Raw genomic sequence first — 24,208 nt, forward strand, 5'->3', positions numbered from 1 at the left:
TCTCGCCGGGGGCGCAGCAGCCTGGGGTGTGGCATTTCGACTGATTAAAAAAAATTTTTAAGAGTTTTTTTTTTTTTTTTTTTTTTTTGATCATATAGAGAGAATTTGAAAGATGCTTAAAATGTTTTTTAAAAAATTGCAAGAAAAAGAGCTAAAGGGGATAATATAAATTTTTAAAGGTGAAAAAACCTGTAGTTATGTATAAGGCATTGTTTTTTGAACACTGATATAATCTTATACAAAAACTTTTCTTTTGGACACAAAAGAAGTTTTTCTTTCTCTCAAAAATAACAGACGTAAGAATGAAAAATTGATAAAACTTCCCTGGGCAGCACGAACAGCGCCCCATTCTATACCCAGTAGCGTACCATGTGGTTGGCAGGAGTCTCGCCAGGGTTGCAGCAGCCAGGGATTTTTTTATTTTTTTTTAATGATCATATAAGTAGAAAAAAGCTTTTATAAATAAAAATAAAATTCGCAAGAAAAAGAGCTAGTGGGAAAAATGAAAAAATCCTTAAATCTCAAAAAAGGGGAGGGCGGGGATTTTACCCGTGGCGTGAAATACTATTCCGATTCATTGTTTAGCTTAAGCATGCTTAAGTTTTTAGCTAAGCACACAATTTTTAAAAGCACATAATTTGTATACCAGGGAGCGGTAGTAGAGGGCATTCTATACCGGATCATATCATTTTTTTTTTTTTTTCAGGAAAGGGAGGTCGTCGTGTTATAGCATTTTGTCGTGTTATAGCTTGAAGTGTATAATTTTTCGTAGGCTAAGTATTTACTCTCATTATAATAAATAATCTAAGCATAAAAAGCCTTACTTGAACAAAATATTGGGAGCCCTTAATTAGCGAAAATATAGTGCTTTTATTTTGTCTATGTGAATGTTCATGTTTTTTAGTCAATTTCAGATCAGCAATGCTTTTTGTATTTGCTTTGCTTTCCTAATTATAATAGAATTTTTTAAATGTTTTGATTTTTATTTTTAAAAAAATTCTTTCTTTCTTTTAGTAAATGTGTTAATTATGTTTATATTATACATTCTCCTATCAGTTTGAAACAAGTTCTATTAAATGTTAAAGCTGTTTTGAAAAAAAAAATAATAATGATAAATACATTACTATAAACGGAACGGAAAAATGAGTATTATCATTTAATTGAAGATCGTACATTATTTATATTTATTAACGAACTGCAAATGCTATTGGTTTTATTGAATTTATGTGAAATGGTGGAAGTAGAACTAAAATTTTTGGGAAGGAGGAAAATTCTCAATTCGCCGAATGAAATCCCAATTTTACCGTATTTTAAAGATCGAGCATGCACACATATACATTACATCTACTGCGAAGAAACATGAGGCATCATTGAAAACTATTCAAAAAAAAGGAGAATATTTAAGTTGCAATACTGTCTCCTAACTTGTCGAATCAATTAGTCCATGTCCCCCCCCCCCCCCCATCCCTTACAAAAAAAAAAAAAATATGAGATCACGGTGACCTCCGTTGATTTCCCATCAAGGCGACCCTGCGGGGAGGGGGAGGGCGCAATTTCTTAAGTTTGCCTGGGGCGCCAGACCCCGTAGTTTCGTTACTGTTCAAGAAACCCTTTTCTCACTGCAGAAAAGAAAGCTTTTAGATTTAAAATCATCCGAAAAAAACAACGAGAATGCACAGTATATAGCTTAAATAGTAATAGAAGCAAATTAACAAAACAAACAAGACAAAATAAAAGACAAAGCCCAAATTCATTTCATGATTCTCTTTAAGAAAAAACCGTTATGCAATAAATTTCTCAAAAAAAAAAAAAAAACCGTAATAGTTAATTTTGCTGTCCAAATGAAACCGCTAATTAATAAATTAAGCAATTAATTTCATATTCGAAAGAATTTGTAAAGAATCAATTCTTACATGTAGAGAAAGGCAGATTAAGAATGAAACAAGAAAAACAAGAAAAAATAGAAAATTGTTTTGAAAGAAAAAACAAATATGTTGAATATTGCAAAATAAAAAATGGAAATATAAAGAAAAATAAAAACAAAATTAAGAATGTCAGGAAAACAGGGTAAATGCAGGGCTTAGTTAAAGGTTTTACTGAATTTGGATTGTTATTGAACTGTGATGTAGCAGTTTTATTTCATGGAAAAAAAACAATCCTCACGAACTTAGAAATTGCACTTTTATAGCTATGTATAGCTTCATTAATTTTCATCTTAAACTTATGTATGTTTTTTGATATAAATTGGTTATGGTCAAAACCTAAAGCATTTACTTTAAATCCCAATGAGTAGGGTCCTGTCTCAACTCGTGATTGCGAAACACATAATTTGAATTCAAAATGTCAGAATTCAAATGCAGGGCTTAGTTAAAGGTTTTACTGAATTTGGATTGTTATTGAACTGTGATGTAGCAGTTTTATTTCATGGAAAAAAAACAATCCTCACGAACTTAGAAATTGCACTTTTATAGCTATGTATAGCTTCATTAATTTTCATCTTAAACTTATGTATGTTTTTTGATATAAATTGGTTATGGTCAAAACCTAAAGCATTTACTTTAAATCCCAATGAGTAGGGTCCTGTCTCAACTCGTGATTGCGAAACACATAATTTGAATTCAAAATGTCAGAATTCAAATTATTATCAGTTTTTTTTTTTTTTTTTTGACACATTATATTTCTTTTAATGAGCTTATTTTTTATCATTATTTCTGTTTTCTTTTTGAAAGCGAATTAAGATATTTTTCAATGGATAAAAATACATTAGCTGATTTGTTGAAAAGGTGCCACTACTTAATATGTTCTTTTATTCATTTATTTATTTTTATTTATTTACTTATTTTTTACGCATCTTTTACTCCAGATGAGAAAAGCATATTTTATTTCTAGAAACCAGGTTCAAATGTTAAAAAGTTATGTTTAAAATAATTTGCGATTTTCGTTAATTTTGAGAATATTGTTCAAATACTAGAAAGTCGATATTGGTATACGGGAAAGTAGGCTCGTTTAGTTCTGGACAGAACTTCTTGCTTATTAAACAAATTACATTTATCCAGCTTGACTGGCTTATAATTCACAAAATGAAAAAAAAATATGAAAAAGCACAGATACAATTCATACTACAAATTACACTCTTACTTTCTGTACAAAACCTTTTAATTTTGACAAATGTAATAATTGACGCTTTCCTCGCATTTCCATTCATTCGAAAAAAAAGAGAAAACGTTCGTATGCAAATATATTTCTATTGTAAACAATATTCAACTGGATTTTATTGCTATCAAACCTACTTTAAATGATTATTTTACGAAAAACCGTATCAGGATAAAAATATCTTTCTTTGCGGCGTGAAATAATTTTTCAATAATCCATAAATAGGCTTTTCTTGTATTTCCGTTAAAAGACTTCTATTTTTAGGATAATAACCACATCCATACATTAATTTCCACCTTATTTGTCTAAACTGTGGAAATTACTATGCATTGATAAGGATTTTAAACCGTTGGGCGGTCAAGAAGAAAATGACATATAGCGAACGAGAAAGAATGAATTACGCGTGAAGTCAAATAAATGCCAACGTGCTTTTTTTTACGGCCAGAATTAGAGGCAATTTATCAGGATGTCTCAGATGTGAAACCATCACAGCATAAAACTGACTGAATTGGTCGAATCAGTTGCTAAGTAACGATGTTGAATGACGCCAAAAACAAGGCGCATCGTTTTCGAAACTCAGTTAGTAGCTCAGGCAAGAAGTTGACCCATGGTTCGAAACAGACGCGGATGGAACAGGTAATTAATTATAACTTAACAACGATGTAATTTATGCATAATGTTACTCTAAGGTAGCGTTTCTTAATTTCTTTGATAAATAGAACCCTTTTTAATGTCCAGTTCTTTCATAGGATATCTGATTTTTCTGTAATAGTATGGTTTGAACAATAAAACTTTTCTTACAATAAAAACAAAAATTATTTCAAACAGTATTTATTATCTTCAAAAATAATTTCTAATAATTAACAGAAATTTTCCAAAAAATAACTTGAAACAACTCGCCTGAAAAAATTTTTTTGCACTCCTGTACGACAAAGAAGTTCCTCATGCTTGTGTACTGGTCGATGGTCGAGCATTGACGAAAAAGGCTTTTTATCCACAATTCATTTTAACATTTTCTTTGCTGTTCCAAAAATACTCATAAAAAACTTTTTTAAACTTATTTTTAGCATTTTTTAACAGACTGATTTCAAATTGAAAGAAAGAATACAAGCATTTGAAGCCCTTGAGTGATCTCTATGGAACTCCAGGGTCCCGCGAAAGACGAATTGAGAAATGCTGCATTAAGGGTATAGAAGATAGATAGAATAGATTATGCACATATATATAAGATATTACAGTATGACTTCGATTTAATGATACCTGATTTAATGATTTCCTCAATTTAACAATGCATTTCACTGGTCTTGATTTGACTGAATTGAATGTCTATGTTCCTCGATTTAACGACATCCTGATTTAAGGGGGTCCGGGACACAAAAATCGTCAAATTTTGCATTTTTTTTCCATCATTTAAAAAATTTCCCCATTTGCTTCTGCTTAAAAGGACGTTTGAGTCTTGTTTCTATCTTAATAAGAACGAAAGATGTAATTATTTTGTTGCATGCATTTAACTATTATTAAACTTAACCTAAAAACTTGAAACGCGTTTTTCTCCATGATGCAATTTTTCCCGATTTTTTGCATTCAAACACTTATAAGTCAAGAACCAATAAAGATAAAGTAATGAAATTTGGAGCATATCTTTTTCAAAGCGTTTACTTTGACTTTTATTCAGCGAATTTGAAAAAAAAAATGTTTTCTGTAAAAAATATGATTTTTTTAAAAGTAACTTTGAAATTTTTCTTCAAATATTTTCTATTTTTTATTGAATTTATAATTTTTAAATCGCCGAATAAAAACTAAAGCTTAGATATTTGTGCATAATTTTTTGAAAAAAATTTGAAAATTGATCAAGAATATTTTGAGTTTTAGCACAATTTCAATTCCACTTTTTAAAAAAACGAATTAAATTTAAATAATTTTTTTTAATATTTATGTTATGATTTTGTTTATCAAATAGATGGTGAATCAGTGCAAAAAATTTCAAAACTATAAACTGTTTAAAAATTTTTTTTTTTTCAAAATGTGTCCGTTACCCCCTTAACGATAACCTTTTCCAGTCCCTTGACAATCGTTAAATTGGAGTTATACTGTACACGTATTTTGTTGCTCGAAGTTGAAAGAATTTTGGAAACATTGTTTTAATATAGAAACCTACGAAAATATTTTCCGAAGCTCGCGCAATAACAATATTTGAGACGGTTTTTTTTCCCTGAAAACATTTATACCAAGAGTAACTTTCGCGAGCAAATCTTTGTATAAATGAAACACAAACTCCAAATGTTTATATCCGGTGTAAACTTGGAACTACCTTATCAATTTCGTTAAAATTTTCAGTTTGTGAAAATTTCAACAAAAAATGGAAAGAAATACACCGTTTCAAAAAAAAAATCGACGAATAAATCTTTTTTTATTCTAAATTCAGCTTTAGGACTCAAAAATGGACCTTTGTACTCAAAATAATTATCATATTGTCTTGTTGTATCGTTTTGATATTGGAAAGCGCGGAAAAAATACCTCCTTAGAAGATTTTCTATCTTCGGTCCAAAAGAACGAAGGACCTTAACTATCGAGGAAAAATGTTATAAGCATTTAGTAACGGAGGACAAATAAATTTCTTCAAATGTTTTTAGGCTTCTCCGATAATGGATCACTTAAATTTTTCCCCCTTTTGATATTATTATTAATTTTCTTGTTATTTAACGTCTATTTATTTGTTTGATCCCTGGAGACGTTCGCTAAAAAAATTATTTTGAATTTATGATTGAAATTTTCGTTACTGTTCTATAGGTTTAATAAATGCTATGCTGTGGCCATTTTCTTGGACAAATGAAATTCTTCAACTTTTTTTTAGCTTTTTCGAAATGGAGGATTCAAAATTTTCACCTTTTGATAATTCTTTGTCATTTAAAGTCTATTTGTTTGTGCAACCTACAGACGATCGCTAAAAATTTTGATTTTAATTTATAACTAAAATTTTCATTACTGTTGTATTTAATCTAACCGGGGGCTAAAATTTACTCCTTTAACGTTAAAATAATCAATTAACTAAGGTTTTGAAGCACAAAAATTGTAAATTACTGCAGACACGTGTTTTGGTGTTACAAGGAAGAATAGTCTTAGCCGATGTGAATTTCGAGGAACTGTCGTTGTTATTCCGATGGGGAGTTTATGGAATATTGTACTTATTCAAAAGGAAATTTTTTGGTGCTGTTTTCTCAATCTTATAATATATATATATATATATATATATATATATATATATATATATATATATATATATATATATATATATATATATATATATATATATATATATATATATATATATATATACTAGCCGCCTGCGGCGACCAGCTGGTCCGCCTTTTTACGCCATTCGCCTTTTTGCGCTAGGGTTGCAAGCCTTCGGCGGCTGCTTGGACAATTTAGCGACGGTATTAATCAATGTTTTTCTCTATATTATCAATATTATTATTCGACTTTTTACGCCAATGTTGCCGCCTTCGGCGGCTGCTTGAATAAATTTCGTGGCGGTATCAATCAATCTATATCTATCTATATCATTAGTAGTTTGAATAAAATATTTTCTAGACCTATCTCCAGTTCCGTCGTTTGGAATATTTTTAAAGGAAGGTGAGGGGAGACACAAACGGCGTACTCTTCATGCAAATTTAGTCGAAAAATAACAAAATGCAATTCCACTTTTATGTGAAAGCATTGTTTTTTCGAAGTCATTGTGTGTGTATGTGGGGGGGGGGGGGGCATTGACACCTCGTTGAAGTTCCTTAAATGACGGGCATGTCTCTTTCTTTGCTGTCTATTTACTATATCGACCTCTATATTTGTTTATCTATCTATACGATCTATGCATATCTATCGCTGACAGTAATTAACAATCTTTTTTTATTTATATAAGTATTAATTCGAAAAAAAACATTTTTTGTCCACTAAATCTCTATCTCTATATCTACCTAATGACGCCTTCGGCGGCTATCTACCTTTACGATCTATCTCTAAGTTTTCTTATCCATCTCTATTTATTTTAACTTCCCCGCTCATTTCCTAATAAAAACAAAGATTACTCAAAAAACCGCTTTTTTATTTAAATAGAGCAAAAAAAAAAGTTATCTCCAAAATTTCCCGTTGTGTGCAAAAAGTAAAGAAGTAAAGTAAGTGGCAAAGAAAAAAAAATCTCGCTGTTTTTATTGAATTAAATGCGCACATCTATGAAATCTAACGTAATATAGGTACAGCAAAAAGGTCCAGCTTGGGGATGGGGGGGGGGATGGAAAAAGAAATAAATGCAATCCCTAAATTAAACAAAAAAAAAAGGAAAGAAAAAAAAGCAAGCGCTGCCGGAAAAACACGTGGTCATCACGTCATAAAATGTAAAAGTAAGCTATATAGTAAAAAAAAAAACATTGTTTGTGATTAAGATTCCGCCGTAAATATCGAATCGAAATCCAAGTAGTGACGTCAGAGGCATAAAAGATTGAAGAATGCTTTTTTCGAGCGATGCGTAGAAATACATGATGTGTTCAGCATTAAAAAAATTGTAAAAAAAAAAAACTATTGCGTATTTTTAAGAACTTTTTTCTTCTGAAGAGGGCGAAATGTTTTTACTATTACCAACTTAAATTTTAGAAATGAGGCTTTGATACTTCTCGTAGGATGATATTACAAAAATATCAAACCCAGAAAAAAATGCAAATTGAAGGTTTTTTTCAAAAATTCATAAAAAATACAAAAATTGCTCTATCTTCAAAACTTTTTCATTCATCGTATTTGAAATTAAATTTCCAACACAATAGTACAAACAAAAATTTGTGTGGTGCAATTGGTTCGGGGTCTGTGAGGTAAAAAGTACTAAAAAAAACGCAAAAAAACACATAAAACATTAAATAACTTTTTTTCTAATTAAAATATCAAAAATCGAAGGTGCACATCTTCGGCAGAAACTGTACCTGTATACCAAATTTCATCTTTCTAGGCCTTACCGTTTTCCCGGGAAGCGCGCCACACACACACACACAAACATCTTATTTTATTATATGTATAGATATATATATATATAATGGTTCTTCTTATTATTATTTACTTCCTAATTCCAATGGAGACTCTCAGGAAGGTTTTTCATTTTTTAAACGAAGGAAAGTTTTGAAGACTATTGTCCCATTCTAATTAAATTTTTCGCAACTTATGTGTTTTTTAAAATTATTTCTCAATTTTAATCGGTATGGGTTCCTTATGGAGGCCCTTGGAGGGGCTTGGGGATAAGTCATGAAGACGAAAGGATAAGTTGGTAATTGGTTTTAGGTGGATTGGTAATAGATTGGGCAGGTAGAAGCTTTGGCTTTTGTTTAGCGTAACTAAACATTCTATTCTCTGTTCAGCTAAGGGCTCAGATTTAAATCTGACTTTCCTAAACAGTCAATAAGCGACCAGTTAGTTGTATCTACTTTCGGATTAAATTCAACCAAGTGACATAACTTTATTGTCCATGGTTGTCTACAATGGCCTGAACCGTAGCCCAACACCATATACATACACCAATACATCATAAGCGTCGGAACCGGGGGAGCTGAGGGAGCTTGAGCTTCCCCTGGAATATTTCAGACCGGCTTAGCTCCCCCGGAAAATTCTTGCGCTGCTGCTTTTTGCCGTACATTGTTTACCTCAAACCTGATTTCAAAAATTTGATCTGCCTTTTTTGGGAATTTCGGAATTTCTACCCAATGCAGTGAGCAACAAAAGCAGTGAGCAGACGGAGAGGTCAGTGCACTTGAATTCACCTTCACCTTTTTTTTTCACTGTTTAAACACTCTTGATTGCCGAAATGCGGGAAAGTGAACTCTACTCCGCGGCCTGCGAAAATCAGTACCAGTCAGAGGTGTAGCATAACCAAACTTTTTTTTTTGGAGTGGGGGGGGGGGCACCAGAGCCATCACCAAGAAGGGTTTTGCTACCCCCCCCCCGCCCAGTTTTTCAGAAATAGCGTCACCAATTTCATATTAGTAATGAAAATAAAAGCAGAAAGGAAACCTTTACGATCTTAAGAACATGTAATAGAAATGATAAGTGAACAAATAGAATAAAAGTGTCAAAAAGAGTTTTTTCTGCAAAATTTGAAAGCAAATGCAATCTCTGAATATTATTTAGGAACATCCAAGCAAGGTTATGCATTATGATTTACCTCTGAGGAGCGCTGAAACGAACGTTTCGAATATTTCTTAATGAAAAGAAAGTATACAGTGTTTAGTACAAATCTATGACAAGCGTGTCAAGTAAAAAATGAATACGTAAATAAACATAACTTCATAGGGGCAGCCGGCATTTTTAAATTTCTTTTTCTTTCTTTTTTTTTTTTTTTTTTTTTGTAAAAATATCGTCATGAAAATAGTGATTAAGTAGAGAAAAATATATGTGCCACCAAAATACATTTCAATTACAGAAAAAGTTGAAACAGAGTAAGGCGAGATTTAAAAATGTCATGACTAGTCACACCACTGCTAGTGTTCTAGTTCTAAGTGTTTAAATACAAAAGGCGAAATTAAACACAAATTTTATAGCGACGTTCTGGAGACATGACATCTAAAACAAAAGAAAGTGTAAAAACTAAGATAAGTCTGAACTACCAAAAAATTCAATATGTTAAAAGTTTTTTTTTTTTTTTTTTTTGACGGGGGCCGCAAACGCTTGTATTTCAAACAAATAAAAATATAAGGCTAGAAATTGAAAATTTCATTATAGAAAAACCAAACCACTCAAATAATTTTAGAAATGAATAGCAGCTGACAGCGAAGACACATTGGCTTGGTTGGATAAAGCAGCGTGCTTATGAGGGAAAGGGTGGGAGTTCAAATCTGGGCCGAAAAATATCGTTTTAATGGGTTTTTGTTTTTTAGCAGAATTTTAATCCAAGTTTCCACTAATATGCAAAATTCTAAGCTGTATATCTGTGGCTATTAAAATCAGGAAACAAAACATTGATTTTAAGAGGGTAAATCGAAGTTTGACTTTGCAGAAGGATAAATTTCAATTTAATTTGCTGCTTTAGTCTATAGCAGCTTTGGTCTATAGCATCTCGAGGTTGCATTGAAATCAGAAAATTCTTCCTTTGAACTCGAATGCTTCACGTGGGTCAACTAGTCATCTAAAATTGCGTTTCTGGAATTTCACTATCGGAAAATTGCTGAAGACAGATCCCGAACCTCTCCTCCCAGTAACATAGTCAAATGTCATCTAAAACTGCGTTTTAACAACTAACTTCGAAAATTTTATTAATGAGCTTCAGCCCTCCCCCTCCACCCTCCACCTCCGCCAATATAATTTAAAATAATCTTAAATTTCGTTTAAGGCCTTACCTTTCAAATAATTACTGGGGTAAAGCACCCGAAAACTCACCCCTAACATCATTAAAAGTCAAATAAAATTGTTTTTGGAGCTCCAATTTGGAAAAATTTCCAGTCTTCATAACGATATCAAAGATGGCACACAGCTGCGTTTCTTAGATTGTTCATTTTCGACAAATTTTTGGGAGGGGGGCCCCGGATTTCTCCTCTAATTAACATCTCCTAATAATGACTAAAACTGCGTTTTCATAACAACAATTTTGAAAAAATTTGCAGGACGAACCCTAAAATACCAACCTTCTTAACGTAATTAGAGAAAAAATATAAAATTTTTCAAGTTTCAATTTCGAAAAATGCCGAGGAAAACGCTCCCAGGCCACTTTTCCACCCTAGCATTAACAAAGATCATCTAGAATACATTTTTAAGACCACACAAATTAGAAAAAAACATCCTATTTTTTATTTTTGGGCTAATTTCTTTATAATTCTGGAACAAAAGATTAAAGTGTCTAGCAAGCTGGGGGTGGTGAGTCAGTTTGGTATTTAAATATGAATAGCATGGGTACTCCAGACATAACTAAAAAATATTGCTAAGGTTGTTTGTACTTGTTCAAATAATTTCAACTTTCCAAAAACTTATCTCATTTTAAGTTATCTGACCGTAACCCCTCAGATTATACTTTACGAAGTTACAGTTATTCTTGTTTTTTTTTTGCTTTCTAAATTACGATTTTTTCGTCACTTACAGATATATTTTCATGACAAAATTGTTACTTTTCATCTACTATTGCAGAAAAAAAAAACCCAACAATATTATTATATTAATATTTTATAGTTTCTATCAAAGACTTTTACAAAATCTTATCTAAACAATACAATATATAACGAATACTTCCTTTTAACACATTTCCAATGTTCTGTTTCTCCGCCCTCCTGTTTCATCTATTCTCCTTTTTCTAGTTCTCAGAAAATAAGAAATTCTTCTAAATGCTACGCTGTCGAAGCCTCCCCTTTCCTCCAAAATTATTAGAGCACCTCAAATTTTGTTTTCAAGGGTCCGATTCCCTGAAAATTACCGGAAGAGAGTCCCTGGATACCTTGCCCTCCAACAACATGTTAGATTATGTAATGTTCCGTTTTGAGACTTCAATTTAAAAAAATTGCTGGGCCCCTAACGCCAAAAAAAAAAAAAAAAAAAATCCACAGTCGCGTGTTTTAGCGACTACAATTTCGAAAAAATTAACGAGAAGGAACCTTTGAACCTTTTCTGATAACATCATTGAAAACGCTCTCTAGGAGGACTTCAAGTTTAAAAGTTTCCAAAGTAGAGCCCTAGTACAGTCCTTTCCTCTGACATCATTGAAGGTTGTCTACAATTACGTTTAAGACTTCAAAATCGAAATATTGGGCGAGAGATGTAAATCGATTCGAAAAATCGATCGAGGACAATCCTTCGAGTCATATTTTCACTAAAGTCAACAAATATGGTATACAATCGCGTTTTTAAGACATTAATTTCGAAAAATTTTCAGGGAAGTTATTCAAACCTTTTCTCCCTTTAACATTACCAAAGATCGCCTAAAAATTCGTTTTTAGAACAAGAATTCTGAAAATTTTCCGGGGGAAGATCCCCGAAACTTCTCTATTTCTACATACTCATCATAGAGTACTGACTGATCTTCTTTAAAAACCAGAAGTTTTATCACCTCATTCTCTCCACAAACAATTAATACAAGATAAAAAAAAAGAGATGGAAGCTTCGAAGCTAATTTCATATGTAGAAAAAAAAAATTTAAGCCCCCCCCCCACCAAATTATCTTAAGAGGCCACTGCTTCTGCCCCTTACATACCAGACACTTCTCATAATGTGTTCCAGCTCCCCCTAATAGGGAAGTATTCGATTTTCTAATTTTATTTTTATTTGATAGAGTAACATACATGAACATCATCTGCGAAAAAATTTTTACGATACGACTAATACTTTTTTTTTTAAATAATTTTTTAAAGTTCACGCGCGAGTGACGTCATTTGCTTGTAAGTCCTTTGACTGACGTCACTGCCGCGCTGCGAGGCGGCGGGGTTGGCTAGGACAAAGAAGTGCTTGGCGATTTTTGGGGGAAGGCGCGGGAAAAACAAGAGCCTTCTAACAGCAGCGCGCATAAAAGGCTAGTGAAAATCCTTTGCTGTCTGTAGGGTTTAATGCATTCTGCGATTGTTTTTAATTTGATTTTCTTTGTCATGGCTAGTAGAATCAATTACAAGTATTGCTTCGTTCCTGGATGCGTATCTACATCTAAAAAAACTCCTCACAAGCGATTTGTTATTGTTCCGTCCCAGCAGGATCTTCGAAAGAAGTGTTTTCAAGTGTGTTTATTAATTAAAATTTGAAAATGAAAATTTGCACTTCATTTTAATTAAAAACTATGTCAAGTGAGAAATACAGTTTGAAATATATGTTCACAACTGTTCATAAATACAGTCGGACCTCCATATATCGAACTTCCACATATCGAAGTTTTTCTATATATCGAAATCCCAGCAAATTTCTATGTTCATTACATAGAAAAATTGTTTCTATATATCGAAAAAGTCTCTATATATCGAAATTTTTTTCGAGACATTCGTAGGTTTTTTTTCCACTTTAGACTTTGTCTTATGAAAAATGAAGATTAGGGGAGAAAATTATGTTTACTAAAGGTTGCTAAGAAACTCATAAGAAATCTGGGTTTGAGGGGTGTGCAGATAGGTCGGTGTTCCGTTCTGGGGTTCTTAAATTCCGTCAAGTTCATTTCAAATCTTAGTTGTAACCAGTATCACTAAAATGAGTTTCAAGTTATCTCTTTTGTCTGTTAGTTGTCATTCCTAGTCTTTTTAGCTTCAGTAAAAATCAATCAAGTTAAGTAGATTGATTTTTTACTTTTCTCTCGATTACATTGTTAAAACGAAAATCCCCTATTGTGGCGGTTCAAGTTGAATTTCCGAAGAATGAAGGTGTATGAAGGAGCAAAAATGTAATTTCTGTTAAATTTTTAATTATTAACTTTCATTTAATCCGATGCTTGTTTAAATTAGCAGTTGGGTTTCATGCACGAAAATTAGTTTTAATTTTAATGTTTTAGGATATTTTTATGATAAAATAAGAGTGTTTCTATATATCGAAATTTCTATATATCGAATTTTTTCCGGCAATTTGCTACTTCGATATATGGAGGTCCGACTGTAAATGTTTAATAAGCATATGAGATATTTTTAAAAAAAAAATGCAAGTAAACAAAGGAATTTAAAACCTGCACAATAAACTTAAATAGAAAGTAATAGATGCATTACTATTTCCATTTTAATAACAATGCAAAAACTATTAATACTTTCTTTTTAACATACAAACTATCTTCAAATTTTAACTATTACAAATTGATAATTTAAAAATACATTTTCAGTTTATCACCAGAAGCGTTTCTATATATACAAGACCTTTCTCACCTGCAAAAAGGTACTTATTTTATGAAATGAACACCATTTTCAAATTTATTATTTTTATCAAAAGAGCAAAAAAATATATTTTTCCTTTTTTTGCTAAGTTGCACAAAAACTCAAGGATAATTAACATGTATTAGTGGATTTAAAACAATTTTCCACAAAAAAAAAGCAGATCAACTTTTATTGCCAACAAAGCGAAAAATTTTCATGCAAAAACTGCTGTAAAACTTAGCACTGGAATCACTTGCAGTAGTAGGGTTGTTACAAAATGCGCGCCTCATTAAAAGCCGCCAAGTAAGAACTGGAATAGCGCTCTTACATTGTAATTTATATATTCAGATAAAAAAACCATCGACACACAAATGGAAACGATCAATCTTGATAAGGGAAACTAATGCGAATAATATGAACTGCAAACATAGACGGATATGTACGTACAATTTGAAAGAATAACAATGGTGAAACTTTGTTGTCTCACTCTCTGTACTTCTAGGATATTAAATCTCTCGTCCTTTCGAAAAAAGTCAAACACCATGAATGACTTTACTTGAGGAAGGTTATTGGATTGACCTTTCGTGAATCCTAGCCCCATGATGGAAAAAATGCTGGTTAAATGCTTTAAAAAGGCTGAAAAAGACAGTGCTATTCACCTCTTGGTAGGCGCAACACGGCATGGAAATGGAGCTCTGATCGGAACAGGGAAATGACGTCAGCTGCTGACGTTTAGGCCACACCTCTTTTTTGCGCATCGCTCTTTAAAAAATTCATAAAAAATCAATCGTTGGTTTTAAAAATCCGGCCATGGTGAATTTTTGTGTTTTGTAAGCCTGTCAACATTGTGCAATAGTTAAAATTGGAATATTTGATAGGTTGATACTTCCCTATTTTACAAAGTTCCTACGCCTCAGCGCAATACTTATGTGAAATAAAGGAAATAGATGACAAAATTGTTGATAGCACATTCGATTATAAACAGTGGACTACTACAGACCAATCGTTGTAACTTGTTATCTTTGACAGGGCGCATTAGTGATATCCTTAAAAGGTTAACTGATAAGGTTGTAAAACTAAATCACATCATTTTCTGGCCGAAATTCCGTCCCAATGCTTAAATAAGCAATAGAAAAAAAACAACTTCAACCAAGTGAATGCATTATTACAGACGATTTTGTGAGAACTAAACCTTTCGGATTCAAAATGAAATTCAATCCTACCATTGGGAGAATCGTTGAGATGAAATAGAAGGAGTAAAGACTTTCATTTGTGAAGCTAAGACTCCAAGTCACGTGATTGTAATAGATTTTAAAGCAAAGCATTCGAAGAAATCAGGCTTCTTTCACTTGTGTCACGCAAAACGTGTCAGCCATTTGTCGTTGTTGAGTCAAGTGACTTGGGATCTTTGGGTCAGCTTTTGCTAAAGATGATTGAACTTGCTCCCTCCATTTAATAATTCCTGCTGTGCATGGAGAATGTACAAGCTCAGAACCATGAACCATAATCTTAGGTCACTTGGTTAGATTTGATACAATTGTAACACAAACCTGAGGCAAGTAAAATTAATTAGTTGCTTATTGATTCTTTAAGAGTGGCAATTTTAATCCCGAATCCTTCGTTGAACACATGATAGGATAGTTGATAAAGCTAAATAAAAACAACGGCTTCTTCAGGATTGGTTGGCAGAATGGAAATCAAACCTACGACAATGCCTCTTCCTTTCGTCTTCATGGCTGAAACCCCCCGATCCCTCCAAATGCCTCGATAAAGAAATCATACAGATTAAAATACAGTGATTTCAAAATTTAAATAGAAGCACTTTTATATTATGCAATGCTTTTAAGTACGAAACATGCTCCACTAAATCCCTCACAGTTGATGATCATTTTTGTGATTTCAAGTGTCTGTATCTGACGGACCAATTTGAATAACATAATGAAATTCGCACATTGTAAGCATTACATATAGAAGTTTTATCGTGGCAAAATTCATGGAAATGCTGCTTCCCTTTTAAAGTTATGAGCTGTCAAAAAAGATGATTTTTGTAAAGTTTCGAATGTTAAATGGTTATATTTCAAAAACAAAGAGAAAAAACAACCCGGTTTTTTTTTTTTTTTTTTTTTGAAGAGCATGTTTGTATGCTGAAATGTCGCATGTAAAAAAATTACAGTATTATTTTGTTCTTTCCCTTCATAAGATACATTTTCAAATACTCGTATTTTGCTTAATATTTCACCTTGTTTTTTTTTTGTTTTTTTTTTTTTTTTGACAGCCCTCATATTTTTTTAATCCCAATAAAACCATAAATTTATATAACATAAGCAGAAAAACTTCTACAGGTTTCATTAGTTTTCAATTTTTTTACATATCTGTACTAGTTTAAGAAATATTTAGTAAAGCATTGAGTTTTTCAAAAACTGGCTAACTCGCAGTTTTTGACTCACTATAACTTACGAAAAAGTGAAGATCGGTCTTTTTTTTAGAAAATGGCTTTTAGTAACTCTATTACGTATGTATCTATGTACAATATATGAAAAAATTAGAGATGGTGCTGCAATCAAAGTTACTCAGCAGAACCAAAATAACAATAAAATTTCTTTCTGAAATAAAATTTATTCATTATAACTGTACCATGATTTCATTTTAGGATTTGTAGGACTATGGCTATTTGTTGGTCATAACTTAAAATAAAAAAATATTAACAGCACCAACAGTAAACTTTCGATTATCGGCGGTCGGATTATCCGTCAATCTTTTCACAATTTTTTTATTCATTTTTTTAACTTGTGATTGTACTATTGTTCGCTTTTAGATTTTATGTATATTTTTTATATTCAATGCTAGTAAGCGAAATGTAGCAATGTTTTTACATATAATTTAAATGTATGTATGAGTGTTATTAATATTTTTTAGCTATTGTATACACTAAGTATAGTTTTTTTACCTATTATTTGGATTATCCGCAGTTACCGTGCCACCCTATTCCGCGGATAGTCGGGAAATTACTGTATTAAAATTATCAAGACCGGTCTAACGTGTCCCATGATCCAACGAGCCCCTACTTCCCCAACACGATACCTGTAAGGACTGTTATGATCGACCCCTTCCCTCATAGTAGGTGAATTCTGACTGCACTACTAGTGGTTGTAACTGAGAACAAATTCTTAACTATCAATTAGTTTTATACAAAGAAGTAATGCCAAATTTTATATGCTATCAAGACAATAAAAATTTCTTGAGAAATTAATTATAATTGATATGTATTAGTACGTAAAAAAAATAATTTAATTCATGTTAAACTATAGGTAACTTTACTAATGAAAATAATTTCTTAACATAGCTGACTCTCATCAAATTCAATTTAATTTACTGCACCAGAATAGATACTTCGTTTCACAAAATTGCATAGCAAAAACCAGGTTTTGAAACATTATTCCCATTTAATGTCAAGTTTTTGCTCGAGAATAATTTAAAATTGTTTTAGTTATATAATTAATAATGATAAAACCTTTAATCAATATTCTGATTTAAGTCTCAATTGTATAATGTGCAAAATTGTATCAATTTTTAGTATATTTTTGAAAATGATTAACCCTACTTTTTCTTTTTATAATGTACACAGTTTACAGTGTAGTATAGGGTACTTCCATATTTAGCATAGCTGCAAGTATTGAAGTATTTTATTGCTTCGCTATATAGAATAAGCCCGTGAGGCTAAATCATACACTATAGCAGCAAAAATCTTTGGAAATTCAAAAATTGACATTTTTAAGGATTTCTCGAGAATTAAGGGTCCTGTAACTTTTGTCTCATAATAAGATATGCTCGAGCTGTCATTTTCAATAAGTATTATAACACCTATGGATTTAGGGGGCCAGCGAAAAATTGAAGAAAACAAAAAGGTTTTTTGATCATCCTTCTTCGTAGATAGAATAGATAAAGCAATGAATTTCAGAAAAAAGTTAACTATGTGCAATAATTTTATGGATTTTCGTGAAAGTATTATGTTTATGAAGATATAAGCCTTTTTTTTTTTTTTTGAAAATATCAATTTTGTTTGTAATTTGAATTTGTCGTCCTGACTTCCCGAATCCTTGGAAAACTTGATTGCATACAAGAGAATCATATGCTTAAATTGGAAATACATATTTTGAAAATTTGAGGAAATATGAATATTTAAAGCAGTTAATCTCATTGCGCATGAGCGAAATATATCAATTTATAACTTCCGATTTTTTTTTTTTATCCAAATGAATTTGACAACTTATGAAAAAAAATTCCAGTTGAATATCTGTAAAAGTTACAAAGCTATATGAGTGATTTAATGAGCCGAATTTCAATCATTTTCGGAAAGACCACGAAACGTAAGGGATTGTTTGCAAATTTGCACCACGTACTTGTTCAGTCGCTCAGTAAAATTCGTTATAAAAACAGGTTTTTTTTTATGAAAGATCCCTTATGATTCGTTGCATATCCAAGAATACATAATCGAAAAGCGGCTCATTAAATCCCCGATATTTTTCTAAATTTTAAAGATATTGTAACTGGGATTTTTTTTTATTAAATTGCCCAATTCATTTGATTACATAATGTTAAGAGTTTAAACTGCTATCGTTCGCGCATGCGCAGTGACAAATTAACTGCTTTTAATTCCCATACATCATAAAATTTTCAAATTCAAATTATAGTATATCGATGCTCTTGTTTGCTATCAAGTTTTCGGAAACCTTGGTGAGCCAGAATGGAAAACTACGTGTTAGGAGCCAAAAACAGGCGAGCAAAAATTAATATATTTGAAAGAAATGCTATCTTTGGGAATATAAGCAATACTTTCACGAAAATCTATGAAATGATTGTACGTAGTAAGCAAACTGATTTTCGAAATGTGCAGCTTATTTCATGCTATTCACGATAAATAATAATGTAAAAACTTTTTTGTTTTCTTCAATTTATTACCGGTCCCCTAAATACATGAGTGGCTTGATTTTTGTTGGAAAATGACAGCTGGATCATACATTTTATGCGACAAAAATTACAGATCAATTGGTCAATTTCTAGTGAAATTTGTAAAAATGTGAATCTGTGCAAGTGCATTGAAATTAATGAGCAATAGTGTATATTTGATATTTTTTGGATGAAAAATGATCGCATTTTAATCTATTTTCTTTTTACCGTTAAAGATATCAAGACTCGACAAGCATATTTTTTCAGAAACTGAACATTGTATATAAATCAAAGCATTTTATTGTAACGAAAATGAAAGTAACTAATGAGAACAGGTGAATTCCCCAACTATGAAAGGAAACAGACTCCAAAATTAAAGTTTGTTGATCGAGAATAAAGGGAAACTAAAATTAGACGAAATAAACGGCAATTATCAAAAAGTTGCCCAAATGATGATTTGCACGAATGATGAAAATTACATTAGCTCGGAAAATAATTGCCGACTCGTTGCCAATTTGAGACTCCGAATAAGCTACTTTGCAGAGAGTCATACCTTATTAACAAGCCTTGAAATATTTTTCGCTAAAATATTCATTTCTGTGTTCAAGTTGCATGTGTCGAAAATCATTCATGCGCATCTATCACGGTCAAGTGAACGCTTGACTGACGTAAGTACTTCACAGGAGTATAATTTTCTTTCTAAAGCAGCATATAAAAAGGAATGCTCTGTTCCTAGTTTAATTAGTAGTAGATAATATTTCAATATTGGCGCTACTAATGGTATTAATTATGTGTTTTAAAGAAAATGTACTGGGCAGAAAACATTACCAATTAATACAATTACAGTAAAATGGACAGTACCCAAGAAATTATTAAATTGCTAATTGAGGCTAAAGAATAATTAAACTACATCGCAATAAGGCAGGAATTTTTTAATGAAATGAACTTAGCATTGATGAAAATGAGAGATATAGAAAACTCGATGATGAAAATGAGAAACATAAAATAGATATTTCTATATTGGCGCTAAATGGTATTAATTATGTGTTTTAAACAAAGTATACTGGGCAGAACGCATTACCAATTAATACAATTACAGTAAAATGGACAGTACCCAAGAAATTATTAAATTGCCAATTGAGGCTGAAGAATAGTTTAACTATCTCGCATTAAGGCAGGAATTTTTTAATGAAACGATCTTCGTATTGATGAAAATTAGAGATATAAAAGTCTCGTTAATGATGAACTCTCCTATTGCTTCCGACAGAAATCTTCTTCATTGAAGCTTTTTTTTTTTTTTTTTTTTGGCGTTTCGTGTAATTAAAAATTCTGTGGACTCGAACACTCAAGAATGTCAGATGTAAAGAATCTATTACAGTCGAACTCGCTTATAACTTATAACGAGTACGAAAGAATCGTGATGTAATGGTCATTATAACCGAGTGCTTGTAAAAGAAAAAAAACGAGTTTGCGAAAAACATCATAAAAATCATGCGTACACCTACTTCCTTTTTTTTTTAATTTCTGCATAGTACCAACGAAGATGGTTAACTTGCTTTGAATTGCCTTATTCTTTCTTAATCGTGTTATTGCTTTCGAGGTATTACCATTTGCATCCTTGGCTTCGAAAAAGGTTTTTCTGCATATCAAAAGTCATTGAGTATGTTGAGGGCTGTTGAAATTCAAATTCTTCACATTTGTTATTTGAAAAGACTCAACTTTTATTTTCTTTGAACACTTTTATTTCAGATCGTCTAATTTCCTTCGTAGTCGGAGATTATAGGTCTGTTATTCTCACCCCCCCCCCCAATTAACTTACTGTAGGGAGTTCTTTAATTAAAAGTACTCAGAGGTAAGTAAACAACTATAAATTTATTTACATTCTAAAAATTCTTCAAAATTAGACGTAACTCTACAAAACACAACGATCGAATTCTGAAAATTGTTTTTATACATTTCTTTTGTCAATACAACATTAACAAATATTTTCTGTCAGCGGTGGTCTGTAGTCGAAAAATTTACTTGACTATAACAAACTGCCTACCACGAACTGAAAGTTCGTCTTCAAAATTCTATGTACAGACGAAATAAATCAATTATATAAAAGTTCTTATAAATATTTAGAACTATCAAATACTTTTTAATAGAGTACAGAAAATCAAGTGACGTTCCTATTCAGAGTCACAACTGACTACAACTGTATTTATGTCGAGGACTGCATACGAAGTGCCTTGCCACCATTATTTTATATACCGATAGATGGCAGCACCATCACCGGATCGAACAGTTAACGAGAATTTAGAACTAGTCCAGGAACTAATAGCTACCTAGTGTTCCACTTCGAGACCAGTTTGTAAGCTCCGCAGAGAAAATAAATTACTAACGAAAACATGTTTTGGGACAAAAGCCGACATTTAGGAACGAATTTGTCGCCAACGGTGAACTGACTTGGCGGAGGGTTGCCATTTCCTCGCGAGAGTCGGGGAGACACACCCCCCATGGAGATTCTAAAGCCTTTTGTATCTGAAGATTTGAAGAGTTCCAGATGTTCAATCGTTCTTCTCTTTTAACTAATGTACTCATTTGCTACTGTTGAAAAACCGCAACTGATACCGCGATTTTTCTCTTTGAGTGGGCCTGGAAGAAGTGTCATCGCGCCGTTCGACCCCTGAGCGTTGTGCGAACTGATGCATCTACTAATCAGAATGAATTCGCCCTAAATTTCCCCTTTTACTGATCATTGAGGGAAGAAACATTATTATTTATTTCCACTTTTGCTGATTTATATCATTGAGGTTGTAAAAACAAAATAACCTTTTTGGTCTGCTACGGGAGTTGTTTTAGGGGAGTATTCTTCTTTTTTTTTAATTTAAAGAAATGGTTTAAACGAAGAAATAAATTTAAAAGTAGTTAATTTTTTTTTGCTTAATTTTACCCCTTTGACAGGAACACCAAGTGTCCCAGCATCTACTTTACAGCACAAAAAAAATGTTGTATTTTCGGTGCCCAGAGTTTGAGGACTGATTTTAGATAAATTTGGGGCTCTGAATCAAAATATGAAATTAGGTTTTCTCTAGCAGCTCTAGTTTTCAGATAATTTCAGCTGCTTTACCCAAATTATGCAGTTTTAACTCCATTTTATGCATTTCTAAATTAAAGTGTAGGCTTCTGAAACAAGGACTGCCTCCAGCATATTTGCTCTGCTATAATCAGTTTGCAGTCTAGTTACATTCAGAAAAACTCACTGCATGGAGTAAATATCTAACAAGTTTAGTAACAAGGCTGCAACGAATTACGGTCAACTTGTAAGTTCTTGCAATGCATATATTCGCTTTGCGTGATGTGTGACGAATTGGATCTTTGTATGTAATATTTTCAGGGCCCGACTAATGTAGACCATAAACAAACTTTTTTGGGGGGTCCTCTACAGTCAAACCTTATAAACAAAAGCATTAATAAAGAATCAGGGGTGGTAGTTTCAGGGGTGTTCAGGTGTTAAATCACTTATTCAAAGCAACCCACACTTGTACACATGAAAAACTGTAGATAAATTCAGGAGAGTACCTTAATTTTCTTACATAGAAACTACAGCAATTTTAGTATTTTTGGGGCTCTTAAAAATTGGTTACCCATGGCCAACAGCCTAACTGGTCTGGTTGGTAATTGAGCTCTGATTCTTTTGTATAATACACTTTGAATAAAAATTCCATTATTTGTTTTTCATTTGATCTATGGATGTAACTTAAACCCATGTCACAAATATTCCAGTGTTATGTTTTAGAAATTTGAGCTCCTGCGCAAAAATTGATGCCCCGTAAGAAATGCTTTGGTGAAACGGATGCAACGTGAAAATGCAACTTCAGACCGTTTAGTTACATTCATTCCAATAAAAGATTAAACAAAAAATAAAATGTGTTCGCATCTCACCCCTCCCCCCCCCCCCCCGCACACACAACCGTACTCCGATTTCCCTGCTTTCCTTAACAAGGAGGAACAAGCGAAGTCTTAATTACATCGTATGCAATACTTCACACTTCACTGTGGCATTTTACGTAGAGGTCAAGTCCACCGAGAAGTTAATCGGGTTAACGAGAGAACATGAACCAACGGGACCCCACCTTACCCTAGCCTTGTCAAATAGAAACGCAGCTAAAGGGGAGCTAAGAAAATACGAACCTGTACAGCGAAATAAATGCGTTGTGCTGATCTTCTGACAACAAGCTTTAACTATAAACTATCTGAATTCTATTTAACGTGTAAAAAAATCACCTAATAAAATAAGTACAGATTTTAGCTTCTGAGAATTCCTATGCAAACTAAGCTCTGACACGGGACATCTTGTGGCTGCATAAAGTTTAAAAATTTCATACGACTTATTCATACAAATGTATCGAAATTTATTTTGGATTAAAAAAAAAAAAATGTTGAAAACTCTCATAACTGTCTCTCTAGTGAAAGTCACTGGTTATTCTTTGTGCGGACTCGTCTCCATATTAGAGGTGCTTTAAATGCAGTTTTACCTACACGGGTATGTACTAATTTGTGAGGTTTATTTTATTATTTTTTTTTAACTTTTAAATTACTCAAAAAATCATATATGTTTCTACAATCAACTCTCTTTAGAATACGCAACCAGTTTCGAAGAAGGCAATGCAAAATGATGGTAACAGTAAACGAAATGCTCTCGTAAATTATTTTAAAACAATTTTTTACTGTGTTGTGCCATTTTTGTTCATTTATTTTTTAACTCTTAACATGCATTTCAGCCCAAAGTATCCTATTCAACGTTTATCATATTTATGACGAGCCCTTTTTGTATGCATACATTACACAAATGAGTAACATGTATATAAGTATTGTGTTCTTGATAATATCGTGTATATCATGATGCATGCTATGGTATATGCATAAAACAGTATGTTATGCATTTAAGTTATTTTTAATAGACATTTACTCACTATTTTCACTGACTCAATATTTTCAATATTCTCACAATCTAAAACATTTTCACTTTTATTAGAACCTGTTGAATTTGTCAAAGTGAAGTTTCAGTACGAGTTCTCTCGAGTACATTTCTGGACGAAAATAGTTTTAAACATGAGTTTTTAATTGTTTCCATCCAGGTATAACTATTTTGAATAGTTTCGTACGGCGAAATGGATCAAGCTTATTCTCTTCCTACTTAATCATAGAAAATTATCGAACTTTATCGAATATCGGAGCAACTTGCACGCTTAATAAGGGGATCCACTAATGATTTTTGGAAAACTGCTGAATGATCCTAG

At 32.1% G+C, this 24,208-nt stretch overlaps 1 protein-coding gene across 1 annotated transcript in view; it reads left to right on the forward strand.

Moving 5' to 3' along the window:
• The first annotated feature begins 3,699 nt into the window (after positions 1-3,699).
• LOC129218336 (beta-1,3-galactosyltransferase 5-like) overlaps positions 3,700-24,208 on the forward strand; it is a 234,306-nt gene continuing 213,797 nt past the window's right edge. Inside the window, exon 1 of the mRNA XM_054852575.1 lies at positions 3,700-3,789. Within this exon, the coding sequence (XP_054708550.1) occupies positions 3,761-3,789 (29 nt within the window). The 5' untranslated portion in view covers positions 3,700-3,760. The remainder of the gene's footprint in view (positions 3,790-24,208) is intronic.

The sequence above is a fragment of the Uloborus diversus genome, chromosome 3 (assembly GCF_026930045.1).
Source record: "Uloborus diversus isolate 005 chromosome 3, Udiv.v.3.1, whole genome shotgun sequence".
In the NCBI taxonomy this organism is placed as follows: Eukaryota; Metazoa; Arthropoda; class Arachnida; order Araneae; family Uloboridae; genus Uloborus; species Uloborus diversus.